Consider the following 13,975-nt stretch of genomic DNA (forward strand, 5'->3'; position numbering starts at 1 on the left):
TCCTCCTCCAGCCAAGCTTCACATGGCCAGTTTTGCATAAGGAGCAGGAAAGAAGGGAAAGGTTTAAATGACACATAGAGCCACTGCTCCACAGGGATCACTGTGCTCCACCACAGGCCAGGGATGCAGCTGGGTATCAGGTGGTACCAGCCACACCAGCCTCTGCTAATTTCCTTCCTCCCACCTGCTTGAATAATTTGTATTATCTACAAGCCCTCAGCCAACAGAGCCCACACTTCAGGTCACACAGATCTGCCTCAGCATGGGAGCCACGCTCCAGCTACTCCTGTGCTGCAGGGAGCCCAAGAGCCACACATTGCTCACCGATGCAGTGACTTTATCAACTAAAATATGTTCTTGCAGAGATGAGATCAATCCAGTTTTAAAAACCTGCTATTTGCTGCTTAAATTTAAAAGTGAAAACAAACAAAAACCACAAACCACTGCTTTTCAATGGGTAACTAGCATGAAAAAACATTTTCTTTCTATTTTAAGGCTGACTAGCTTATGTTGATAATGTAACTTCAGGCCAGTCAATCATGGCACAGCAGAAATTTGAGTGAGCTAACACTGCATACAACCTGCACTTAAAAACCCCAAATAATGATGAGCTATCCTCTTCAAAACCCATTAGAACAAGCTGACTCACAGAGCAGAAAAATGACTGTACCAACAGATTTTCTCCATCTATCTTTACAGCATATGTCAGACAGCTTTTCATAAAAAGCTTCGGGGGTTTGAACTCAGAGTCTATATTCTCTTTGCTACAGTTCACAAAGTTTAGGAGTCTGGCAAGGGCAATACTGCAGAGATGGTCCCACACTGATGCTTTAGGGGTCAGATGGTCCCTCATCACGTCAAGCTGAAGCCAGAGCTGTCAGATGCCACATTCTGCTGCTCACCTCACAGGCTACATACCACCCCCACAAAAAGCCAAGTAATCCACCTCCAGTAAGGCCATGGGGGATCCTGAAGGCAACAGCCCCAAGAATAGAAATATATCTACATTCAAAAACAGAAGCATGACAACATGGCATACTGTCCCATTTCAAACACCACAGCTGCTTGAAAGGCTCCTTACTGCTCACCATCATCAAGATAACACATAGCTACAGCCTCCAGCAATGAGGGTCTGAGTTAGTGCCTCTGTCTAAACCAGGGACACAGCCAGCCAGGAAATAAACACTGTGACAGTGGGTCACAGCAGTGACTTCCAAAAAGGAGGCTTCCAACTGACCAAGGTCTTTGACTATTCGGTTCTAGGAAGTGTGTACCCAGCTGAGGAAGAACCAAATTGCCTCCACGCTGAAACATTATCAAATGCTGTAAAAGCAGACTAAATCAGCTGCTGTTCCCAAGAATGAACAAGAAAACCCTTAGAGACCAAACTACAGACACCCTTCTCCTATGACAATCTATATCATGTGGTGAGCCAGCCACCAGGGATTTAAATTCTAACAGATTTAGAAAAACATCGCAAAAATACATAATTGTGTCAGTTTCAGTACCAATGACCATCATAATTACAGGCAGAGACACCTGTGCTCTCATCTGACTCACCTGTGGGTAAAGTGCCAGCTGAATCCTGGGGACAGGCACCAGAAACAATGGCACTGCTGCAGAGGTTTAATTCATTTCAGAGTTCAAGTGCGCGATTTATTTGGCACAAGCAAACAAATGTCTTTGCCATTAAATATCTTATTACAACATCTGCGTATTAAGCACTGGGAGTAGAGCAAGGAGCAGCTGAACATTAAAGGAAGAAGAGATGAGCAGTTTCAGAATACAATACAGCTCTCAGTGACAAAAGGAAAACAGAAGTGATTTATTTATAGCAACCACTTAAAGACAGCACAAGGCAACTACTTGGGGGAAGGGGAAAATTAATCAGCCTTCATTCCAGAGGTCTCTTACTGAGCCTCTTATGAAAATTGTTCTGGCTAAACAGCATCCTGGCCATAATTACAGTGCTGATCAGGGGGTGGGGGGCAGGTATGAACTACACAACACATGTGCAGCCATTGCAAACTGCAAGAGACGACTAAAAAATGCCGTTTTACTTCTTAAATGGTGATCCTCAGGAGACATATTGATACAAACCACCTACCTCAGTTTTACACCTACTAATAAAATGTAGGATTCTTATAATTCAGTCCAAAGGAAATATTTCTTTTCCCTTCTCCTCACCTCTCTCTACTGGATGGGAAGAACTGAATGGTGTGAAGGGGGTAGGTTCAGCTCCACCTTTAAGTCCCTTTCAGTTAATTAACACAGTGTATTTACTCTTTTGAGAGTTTTGTGATTTGGTGAGGTTTTTTTTAAGACAGTATGATGCTGCCAAGAATTAATTTTCAAGTATCTAGAAAGACAGCACACCCCTTAAGCAACACATACATCCAATGTGTTCAGTTCAACACAGATCTTCAATATACTAAAATTCCCTAGAGCAATCAAATTCACTATCTTAGCTGAAAAAATTCCCCTAAAAACCCCCAAAGGTGGCGTACACAGTTCATCTGGACCCTAATTCTACTAATCCAAAGAAGAGAGAAATATCTTTAAAAGTCTGTTCTGAGGAGTCATTTTCACCACAGGTAGAGATACTTTAAATGTGCTCCAGAAGAGCAACAGTGACATCCAGTGGAAGCATGTCAGCTTCAAGGTAAGCTCCACAGGAAGGTCAGATGGAGTACACCATGCTAGATGGGAGGGCTCATGAAAAGCTGAGACGTAACCTCAGTTCTCCCTGCTGCACACAAAATATCATTGACTGAGCACGAGCACATTTCTCTGGTCTGGAAAAGCATCCCCTCTTCAAGGCAGTACTGAAATTTCTGGAGCAATCACATTCTTCAAAACTTGTATTACTCTACATCTACTGTCCAGACCAGCATAGGGTAACAACTCAATTTAGAATACAAGTTAAATTAGCTTTGTGAAAGAATGTATATGACCATTTATCCGTGCTCAACTCTTATGTCAGAATTCAAACTGTAATAATGAAGGGAATTTGGGAGGGAGAGAAAGAAAGGGGAAGGGAAGTGAAAAGAACATTACTTAACCTTTTATTTTTGCTTCAGACAAAAGGTATGTTGGGTTTGATGCAATTATTTACGCAGAACCCTCCTCCCTATTGGTGTTAATAAAAGCCAGTAAAATTTGGCAGCTCTACTGTAACAGCCATGTTTCACCACAGGCTAATAAATATTAACCTTCTGATAAACTCAGGAAGAAATAAGAGTTACTAGGGACATCTCAAACCCATTTAAATCCCAAGGCACTCTTGTGCCAAAGCCTAAGTGAAGCACTGGCAGAAGGAGGCGGATGAAGCAGGCTTGTGTATTTTAAGTGATACAGCATCAGAGCATCCAGCTCTGCTGACCAAAATGCCCGGGAGGACAGGAACAGGGAAGAGTTAGTGGCCAGCTAAGGTACTCAAATATGTACAAAACAGCCTGTCCATACAGAAAAGGAAGGACTAGGACTGAAATTCGGATTTGCTTGCAGAAACACCAGTATCCTATCTCTGCAAGTGGACCCTGTCTGGCAATCTCCAGACAAGAGATGGTCCTCACCAGAAGGGAAAAAGCTGTTCCACTCCCATGTTTCAGTGACCTTGCTCTGTGGTTCACTGTCTGTTGGTCCAGTCTACTTACCCCTATAGTCTGTAAGTGTCACTTTTAAACCAGGACAGACAGTAGTACCCTCAGTTTCAAGGCAACACTGAAGACAAATGGGAGTTTGGCACATATTGCATTTCCAAAAACACAAATGGTATTCATGTGAAGAGCGAAATGAGAATAGTAATGCCAGACATTGAAAGCCCAGTGACAGAAGAAACTTAATGACTACCAATTCTTAAAAAAAAATAAAGCAAGTCTACATTTCTTGAGAAGGAAAAGCTCAGGGTGGCCTTCAACATTTTAGATTTGTGTTTCCTGCTTGGCTTAGGCCTTTTATCTCCCTTAACCAATTTTCCCCTCCCATCAGCCCTAGAGTTTCTTTAGGAAACAGGAAGAGGTCTTCCAGAATTCAGTATGGAATAATTAAGCTTTGTTGCACAGGTGATGCTCAACTGTCTAACATTGCTCCTGGAGAATAAGAACAATAAAAATTTCAAAGGAATGCTCTTATGTGGAAACAAGCCATGATAGGAACAAAAACGTAAGTATGAAAACCATTGGTAAGAAATGTCACCAAGAATTGAACTACTTCTTTCTGGTCCTGTTTTTTGGAGAAAAACTCCCAAGAAAAGGCAGCCAAACATCGGAAAAAAGTGTTTATTCTCAACCTTGGGTTGTCCAGCTACAGGTTCTTTTACACCAAAAGCATCAGCCTCCAAGGCAAGACAAACAGTGATCTCCTGAAGTGGGAACAACAGCTTCCAGCTTATTCCCTTCATCAGAATAAATTGCCTTTTTCCACTGAATTGAGTAAATATACCCCGTGTAACATACAAATCTTGTGCATGCCTACTTTGTTACTTATATACATGTATAAAAATGCATGCCATGTATATGTAAATGCAGACACAGACACGCACTTGTTATTACTCTTGAAGTTTGAATTTTAGCAGAAAAGTTTGAGATCTTAGAAACTTTTAAAGCTTAAGCTAATTTCATCCATCTTCAAGCTGGCACAGAACTGCAACTTGAAAAAAAACTTTAAAATCTTGCCTCCATCTCATTTCTTTGAATTATGAGTCAAGCATTAAAACAAGCCACATACAGCAGCAACCTAAGTGGGAGAATTTACATTAATTAGCCTGAGATGCTGAACTTAAAAGGCAATTTTTATTCTGACCAATAATGACTTGTCAGGACTTGCCTTATTGTTCCAGAGTCTAAGAACAAATCTATTCACTGTAAGATGACAGAAATTAAAAGCTGATCCTCTTATTTCTGCAAGAAATCCTGTCAAACCACAACACAAGGGAAAACAGTTGTAGCAGCACAGCTGCTCCCATCCACTACCAGGCAAAGCTCTTGCAGGTTGCTGCAGTCATTCAGAGCCCCTTGGAAAGCCAAGCTGAGGGGGCTGCCTCTTCCTCTCTCTCACGTCCTTCGCCAAGACACTTGTCCTGTCTCTCCATGCCCTTGTCCAAACACCCTCTCCAGCTCTTCTTGTAGTAGGTACCAGAAGGGGCTCTAAGGTCTCCCTGAAGTCTTCTCCAGGCTAAACAATCCCAACTCTCTCAGTCTGTCTCCACAGCAGAGGTACTCCAGCCCTCTGATCATCCTCATAGCCTCTTCTGGACCCACCCCAACAGGTACACATTTTTGTCATGCTGGGGCCCCAGAGCTGAAGGCAGCACTGCAGGTGGGGTCTCACCTGAGCAGAGCAGAGGGGCAGAATTAACTCCCTCAACCTGCTGCCCATGGGGCTTTGGATGCAGCCCAAGACACGTTTGGCCTTCTGGGCTGCAAGTGACCCACTGCTAGGTCATGTCAAGCTTCTTGTCAACCAGCATCCTCAAGTCTTTCTCTTCAGGGCTGCTCTCAATCTCTTTTTCTCTGTTCCTGTTGAACATCTGTCCCCTCACAAAACAATCACAAGACCACACCTCAAAACAGGCTTGGGTAAGTGGGCTTCTTTCAATAAAAGGAGAGGCAGCTATGGGTAACCACCTGCAACCACCCTGCTTGGGAAGGATGTACAGTAGAGTTCCCATGATCAATCAGAGCAAGACTCCAGCTCATCCCTACGAAGTTTCTGCTTAGACAGTCAAGTAGGATAGAGAACAGTGGAAACATCTGGAGTACTCATCACACTGTTGCTCTTTTAAGTAAATAATCTACCTACCTATTCCAGGAGGAAGGCAATTGTGCACCAGACTAAAGCTTCCTAGAGTGGGAATCCTCCAAAAAGTAAGGTGACAGTAGATCAGGAAAAATAATCACTTTGCAGACTACATCCTCGCTGTAGGCTGAAGGCTGGATCCCTGCTCTTGAATACAGGATGCCTCCCTTACAATGCTTAAAATTAAATAAACAGAAGGGGGTGGAGAAGGTGCAAACAAAAACCCACGTTCACATCCCATCGCAAAGAGCTGCAGCTCTATGCAATGAAACTGATTCCCAGGAAGGAATTTCACAACAAGTAAAAAAAAAAAGGTATAACAGGATTTGTAAGCATTAACAAGTGCCAAAATTAGATAGTTACCAATTTGGAAGCCAAAAGGTCAAAAAAAGAGGCACATCTGGCCTATGAGTAATTCAGAAGGAATTTGTTTACACAAGGACAGGCTGACAGGATGAACTGCTGCAGTCAGCACGAGACCATGGGCTGAGCACAGGAGGCACCCGAGGTCACCACACAAACCCAACCAGCAAAGGAGAGAGGTGGAGTCAGCTCTGGACATTCAGTTATGGGCCTCAGAAAACTTTATGATCAGATCACGTTTTCTGGAATTTGCCTCCAATCCTATCCCACAGGACTATTTTGGAAAATTTACCATTGAAGAAATAAGCACAGCCCAAGGCCTGGAGAAAGCTCTAAACCCAGCAGTGTCAAAAGAGCCTAAATGTCCATCTTAGCCGAAAGACACATTTGAAGAGTCACAGGCTACTTGTTTCAAAGTCCTTTCTGCTGAAGTTCTGCTCTTACCAAGCCTCTCTTTGTGAAGGTGAGCTATGCCTACAAATCTGGTATCTCCACAAGTGAGTGCCATTTAACTTCATAGGAGCTAAGGCTATGTAAGACGTTTGTGCTCCTGAATTTCACAAGAGCTGAAAGACTTCTTGGCAAGAGAATGTCAGAGGACAGTTCTCACTTCTGCCCACGTCTCCCAAATTGCCCCACTAAGGGATTACCTCTTTTTGAGTCTGTCTGCACATCCACTTATGTGAGCAGGTCTCAGAATCCTACCAGGAGCTGAAAATTTAACTTTTCATATATTCATATATTCAAGGTCTGTGGTTGCAGAATTTACAGCTGCAGTGACAGGAGAAACATTTCTCCATCACCTGTAAGCTTGTGTTCTGCTGTAGCTCTTGCCTCTCGCCAGGATACTCCTAGTTTGAGATAAGCAGACCACACACACAGCCTGTGCATTTCACTGCCTTTTGGGCTGAAGCCCTCGCGCCTCCAGTTGAAGACAGCTTTGCTTCTGAGGTACCTCAGCACAAGCAAGTTTTAAGGTATTTTTCATTTGAAAGCCATGTGCAGAGGCTGAGGCTAAAGTCTCCTCATCAGCCTCCTCCTTTGCAAAGTAATATTTCACACAGAGTTACAACATGCCTGCAGAAGGTTTATGTTTAAACCTGAGCAAAAAATCTCTATACCAATGCATATTTCCTATTTTCCATAATATTTCACAGAAAAACTGTTTACCCACTTAGCTTATACTACAATGCTTTTATTCACAATTTTCAGTGTTTAGATAAACACCCAAGCACTTTCTAACCATCCACGTGACATCAACCATTCAGCATTGCTGTGACATTTGACCAAGCACAGCCTTCCCAGAATTAGCCAACAACAGCAGCAAATCTGTCCCATAATAAAACAAGTGTTGATGCACACTCATGTCAGCTGTAACCACACATGCAAAGCTTTCCTTGTACTTGTAAAAAAAAAATAATCCACCACCAAACCCCCAAAATAAAACACATTATCTGCCCTCTCTGGAAAAAATAGATCATATGAGGAACGTTTTCACAACTTATCAGAACAGTGAACACATCCTCTGATCTGATCCTGCACAACTCTTCACCCAGACAGACCCAAATGCTTACCGTTACTGACCCCAGACAAGCGTAAGAGCCTGTATTTTTGAAATCACATGAAAAATCCATACCTCTCATTCTGATTTTCCTTTAGGTCCTCACCACTTAATACTGCAGCATAGAATATGAATTTACCCTTTAGATTCTAGATCAAAGCAAGCACACTCACAGGATCAAGGCACAGGACTGCAAGACTTCATTTCTTCTCATCAGCTTCCCACCGCACACACCAGGAGTGCTTGCCCTGAACTTTGGGTTTCAAGGTGATTATGCAACACTTTAAAGTAACAATTGTTAGCCTATAATTTAAGAGCAAGCATTTATTGCAGAGGTACTACTTCTGATCTAACATTTACAGTCTCACATCTATGCTAACACACTTAGAATTCACTTCTGACAGCTTTAGTGGCTTATCACGCTTTTACATCTACGCTTTTACACCATAGTCATGACTGCAACTCCTGCCCATGGTGTCCTTCTCTTTCATTTGCATTAGTCCTTGCACAGATCAGTTCTACTTTCAAAGCAAGCTGCATCACCCAAGCCTCCTATATTTACAGAAAACACAAGCAGGTGGGCAGAGCAACTTTGAAGTTCATGTCTATTGTTACAAACACGTCCAATACCCTGATTCATACCGAACTTGACCCAACTGCCTGAGAAACCAGCATCTTCTAAAGCCTCCAGTCTCCCTCTGCCTATGGAAGTGAAAATTGGTTTGGAGCGAGTTTGTTTTCAAGCTCACCAACCTTGACAATTTTTCATGACTCTTATGCCACAGCTTATTTAGGATTGTTTTTTCTTCCTATTCAACTTGATGACAAACTAGTTTTGATGTCTGTATTCAGTTATTCTTTCTTGCATGTTAGTCAGCTTCTCTCCATGAGAAACCAGATACTGCACTGAGTGGTTTTACACAGCCACTGTTTTCATTAATATCTGTGCTTTCACAATGCTTAACAAAAAAATTATACAGCTACACAGCATTATAAGCTCTCCTTGGAAAAATATTCTCATGGACCTAAGGGTGAAAACAGGTTCAAGATGTGTCAAGAATAGCGTTCATGTATTTTAGGGGTACCAAAACCAAATAATAACCTCTATGTCTATTTTAAATGTAATTAAATCCTGAAATGTCTGCAAAATCTCAGGATTATTCAATAGGCAGAATCCTGGCACACTAACACAGCAGTAGAGAAAGAAGGAGTAGGTTCACTTTTCATTGAAGGAAAAGGTGACCTTGGCATGAAATCAAGATCTGCAGGTGGGAGCTTCAAGTCTGAATTTGACAGGAAAAATAACTATCTCAACTACCCAAAACCCACCAAAATAAGCAATTCACTATTAAAAAAGCAAGCATTTGGCTCTAAAAAAGAAAGAAATTAAAATACAGTGAAATTTAAGTCTTGCAGTGAGTTGTAGGAGCAATGGTACTCTTAAAGAGCCCAGTATGATGTATTTCTAAAAGATACAAGACATGACATTCAGTTGAAAGGCAAGAGGAGACTGACATGAGTGTACAAGTTACTATGGAGCCAAGATTTTCATGCTCAGGTTATACTTAAAATAGCAAACGAAGCCATTTTCAGAGATATCAGTTTCTTTTTAACAGCAAAGAACATTTCAGATCAATTCTAAATTTAATCTTAACCTAGGGTATTCAAAACAAGCTCTCAGAAGACATTATCTATTCCTCTCCTCCTAACTTTAGCAATTTTAACTTAATTTAATTTAATCCAAGGATATAGTACTAGCTATATTTTGCAGCTCCCATGCTGCATGCCCAAGCCAAAGCTTGCATTTGGGTGGCAGTTCAAAAAAACTCCTTTGAAGTAATTTAGGACCCCAAACCAAAGTATGTTTCTGCTGCATGATTGAGCATGGATTCACTTCTCCCTCTGCAAATACACAGCACCTGGTCCAAACCAACACATTACACCTCAGAATACAAAGTGCCCTGTTTCCTACAGGCTCAGAGCATCAGAAGAGCAAACCCTTGTCAGCCACCAGCACATGACACACATTTGCCTGTCAGTAGCACACAAACAGCTGGTCCCAGCAGCATCCCTTGGATGTTTGGCCAGGTAAACCCTCTTCCACAGGGGAATAATTTTTGTTGGAGGGATAGATGTTCAGGGTGGTTAGTCATTGCTCTATGGATTTGTTCAGCAGCTCCCTTCAATGGACATCTTAAGAGGTTTTATAATGAAGAACTAAGTTTTAGAAGAGCTCAGGCATTTTATTCCTTTCCTTAAATTACTAGTGGATAATATGCTCTGGCAATAACAGCAGCACAGGAGAGGGTGAATTTACCATCACCTCCCATTAGCTGACACCTTGTCTACATTATTTATTATTTAAGCCATTCATTGGCATGTTACAAACCAAAAGAGGTATTTTTCTCCCAGAAAGGATTTGCCTCTGCTGCATTTCAGCCCAGTATTACACTGTGCCATATTTTAAATTAAAACAGATAGAGTTCAAAGCTAGACCAGTTCAACAGGCTAATAAACAAAGAGGTCATTGGACTGATAGTTTCATAGCCTGCATAACTTTAGAGTTAGAACACAGGAGGGGAGGAAAAGGAAGAAGTCAGATTTAGCCAAAACCAGCCAAGAATCAATAAACACTTTCACCTCCTCCTTCCTTATGTGACTGCTTCCTCCCATGCTCTCCCACTAACCCAGCACTAACCAACCTCTGGTTTTGTTTGCTTTCTTTACACAGCACTCCACATAGTAGGGCATCAGGCTTAGAGCTGCAGACTCAAATCTTGTCCATCCCAAAACATTACGGCTATTCCAGTATCTCCAGCAATGGACTGAAGCCATATGAAATAAAAACACCACTGTATTTGAGAGATAACGTAACATCAGTACCCCAGTAAAGATCTAAACTGATATGGTCAAAGACACTGCCTCAGAGCACGAGATGTTGGCTAAAAGTTTACCCTTCAGCTGGGGTAATGCCACTTATGCACAGACCCCACAGTTCACAAGGAGCCTTTCAGCTTACAGCTCATGCTGAACAAGACTAACCAAAAACCAGCTATGGTAATAACATACAGCAGAATCCTGTTAAGTGCACCCAAATGTATCAAAAATATCCAGAGACTGACAAGACAAAACAAAGATGTTTCAATGAATCATCACAAAAATTACAGCTTGTACGGGCAGTAGCTTTAAAGGGTCACTTTTGTAACAGCAAACATCAGTTCCACTTAGATCAGTGCATCACTGAATTACTCAGTTGCTGGATTTATCCTCAGGTACAGTCAGAACTCAGAGGTCTCAACACATGATTCAGGGAACAGATATGAACTAATGTCTCCAGGTATTTAGGAAAGAAGCTCCAGTACAATATGTCACCTATTTGTTATGTGTGACACCTACACACAGCAATATTTTTTTGTCTTTGCTGACTGTCAGTGAAAAGGTATTGTGAATTCTATTTTCAGGACTGACACCAGCCTGAAGGATTCATATCAGCTAGCAAAGCCAACTTCAAATGTTGCTCTTTTTTTTTCAACATCTGCTTTTTTTTGTGAACTATCATTCATGTCATTATGAACCACACATTGTTAAACAGGGGTTGTTACTAAAAAACCACATCTATACATGCACTAAGTTTATCTTCCTTTTAAGATCATTATATATCATTACCCTATGAAGTAAGTACAGTTAAACAAAAACAAATAATACAAGGTCAGTTAAAAAACAGGTATCTTGCAGCTCAAATAAATAGCAGGGAAAGATTCAGTCACTGAGTCACACACTCTCAAGCTGCACAAAGTGTACTGAAAAGGAACTCTCCACAATTACTGATCTCTGACCTACCCCAGTGCCATGGGTCACATCCACACTGCTGCCATATTTCTGGGGTTTCACTGCATCACCATAATCAGCTGCATCAAAGTTAGTCTTCCACACCATCACCTGCAGAAGAAAGTTAACTCCATTAAAATTTTCTATCTAAGTTTGCTTATGGGTCAATTTTTTCAACCCTTCAGAGAAAAGTCAGCAGATCCACACAAAGTTTCCCTAGAAGAGCTTTGCCATTGCTTAGATTAAGGATGTTGTCTGTAAATATGCTACTGAATACAGACCCAGCTCAACTGAGTTCTCAATGGATAAGTGACCTCTTTCAACATCCTTTGGGTCAAGAACATCATTAAACTAGAATGACCAAGAGAACTTCAAAGCAACACAAAGAATACACCATTAAACCACAAATATTTTAAAATACCATGCTCAGCATTATGACATTTATCAGCCACGCTCCAACCAACCAGTCACTCATTTATCATGAGACTCATTCAGAGGAAAAGGAGAGTTAGTACTAAGACCAGCATTAGAGATCTTAAGCTAGTTTGTCAGCTGGACATCAAACTTAAATCCCACCTATAGGCCTCTGCTCTGCATAACCCAGTACTGATTTCAGAAAAGAGGCCTCTAACACATAAATCACTTCAACATATAAAGAGGAAATCTAGGGATTAAACCCCTTAGCAGTGACTCTACAAGTCTAAAAAAGTAAAGAGCAATCCAATCAACGATTTCAGAGGTCTAAAAGACACCCAAGAAACAAAACAGTTCATTTGGTTATCAAAAAGAGCATTCATTTTTCATTTACAAATTTTCATCACTGCTTTGCATGAAATAAAAGCAATTTTCTTTCACAGTTGCATGGTTAACCAACAAGGCCATTCCATTGTGCAACAGGGGAAAAAGTGATGTTCTTAGTGAATAGACAAATCTGTCTCTTCACAGCTAGCAAAGGTGCTGTTAAAGATGGGCATTGCCACCTAGTCCAACCTGGGGATTAAGAGCAATGCAACACAGCTCATTGAGGAATGATGACAGAAAAGTGGATCCTTACTCAGACCACTGCTTTGGGCTGAAGTCTGTCAGTGTCTTCAGCAGGGCAACTCACACTGTGTTAAAACCAGGACATATTTGCAGCACAGGCTTGTGCAACGGGCCTGTTTGCAGTTTGGTAATTGAGTGTGAGTTTCTTGGAAGGCTACATGTCTTAAATTACCACCAAAAAATTGGGTTTGACCTCCAGAGATGTTGTTAACACAACAGCAAGTCACTTCAGCATGGTCCAGACATACAGGGTACACTTTTGCTTTTCCCATTGACAACAGAGCAGCAGCTTTTAAAGAAATGTGAATCTGGATTATAACTCAGAAAGCAATCAGATACCTGTTCATCAGAACCTCCAGAAGCAAAGAAGTCTCCATCTCTTGAAAACACTACACAGGTGGCTGGTCCCTGCAAACACATTTAAAAGATAGGTTTAAAAGAAGATAAAAGGAAACAAAGTTTTACAAAGTTCCATTCATTACAGGTATTTATCATTTGACATCAGCAATCTAAAGGCAAAATTTGAAAAGCTCTTACCTGTCAGGTAAATGGGCCATAATTAACATGCTAAGCTTGTGGCACTTACCATTTCCCACACTTTCGAGTGTTTAAGACACCCACTTTTCAATATCCATGGCACAGACAGGAACAAACCGATTTTTACAGGACCAGGCTTTTTCTTGTTCCCCTCAAACATTCCCTCTTCACTATAGAATTAGAAATTTCTAAAACTCCTGTTCACTTATTAAAAGTGTTGAAATTATGAGGTTTTTTTATAGTAGGCTGGCTTAAACTGCTTTTCTCTTAGTAGTCTGATAAGAGAGATGCCAGAGTTAATGCATCCAGGATCACCTCTGCACAGCACTTGCATTTTGAAGAAGCCTCATGCTTACAGCAGTCAGTTCTGAGAGACTTTAAATGTTTCTGAGTGCTACAGCACACCTTCCACACCACACATCTACTTTAGTGTGTTTTCAACCTTCCTGCAAGCACACAGGAAGATGCACATGGAAAGGCTGAGGCAGGCACTCCAAGCTGGAACTAGAGATGAGGAATTGTTACGTGTGTTCGAGCCCAGGCACAACAGACAAACTGTTCTGCTCAGAGTAAACAGCTGAGCACCCAGATCGTGGAGTTTTGTGTCAGCTGCTGAACACATTCCTCTGCAGACTGCTCACCAACACGGACAGAGCTCAGAATGAGAACTTCCAGAAGCTGCCTATGGAGCTGACAGGCTGGGGAGGGTTGGGAGGAAACACCAAAATCAAACACCAAAAACTCAACCAGAAAAGCCACAACCACCACATGACCATACACCTCCTGACAGAAGCAGTTACCCTCTTTCAAGTAAGATCATGTATCTCAGAAGGCAATTAAGAA

The 13,975-nt window shown here is 41.5% G+C and overlaps 1 protein-coding gene across 3 annotated transcripts in view; it reads right to left on the minus strand.

Moving 5' to 3' along the window:
* POC1A (POC1 centriolar protein A) overlaps positions 1 to 13,975 on the minus strand; it is a 44,694-nt gene that overhangs the window by 13,596 nt on the left and 17,123 nt on the right. For all 3 annotated transcript variants that reach the window (XM_042019698.1, XM_042019694.1, XM_042019703.1), the window contains exons 8-9: positions 12,935 to 13,003; positions 11,564 to 11,662 (exon numbers count right to left, since the gene is read on the minus strand). In XM_042019698.1, the coding sequence (XP_041875632.1) occupies positions 11,564 to 11,662; positions 12,935 to 13,003 (168 nt within the window). The remainder of the gene's footprint in view (positions 1 to 11,563; positions 11,663 to 12,934; positions 13,004 to 13,975) is intronic.

This window comes from Corvus kubaryi, unplaced genomic scaffold (genome assembly GCF_017639235.1).
Source record: "Corvus kubaryi isolate FWS band 111438036 unplaced genomic scaffold, C.kubaryi_AGA036_p1.0 124, whole genome shotgun sequence".
NCBI lineage: Eukaryota > Metazoa > Chordata > Aves > Passeriformes > Corvidae > Corvus > Corvus kubaryi.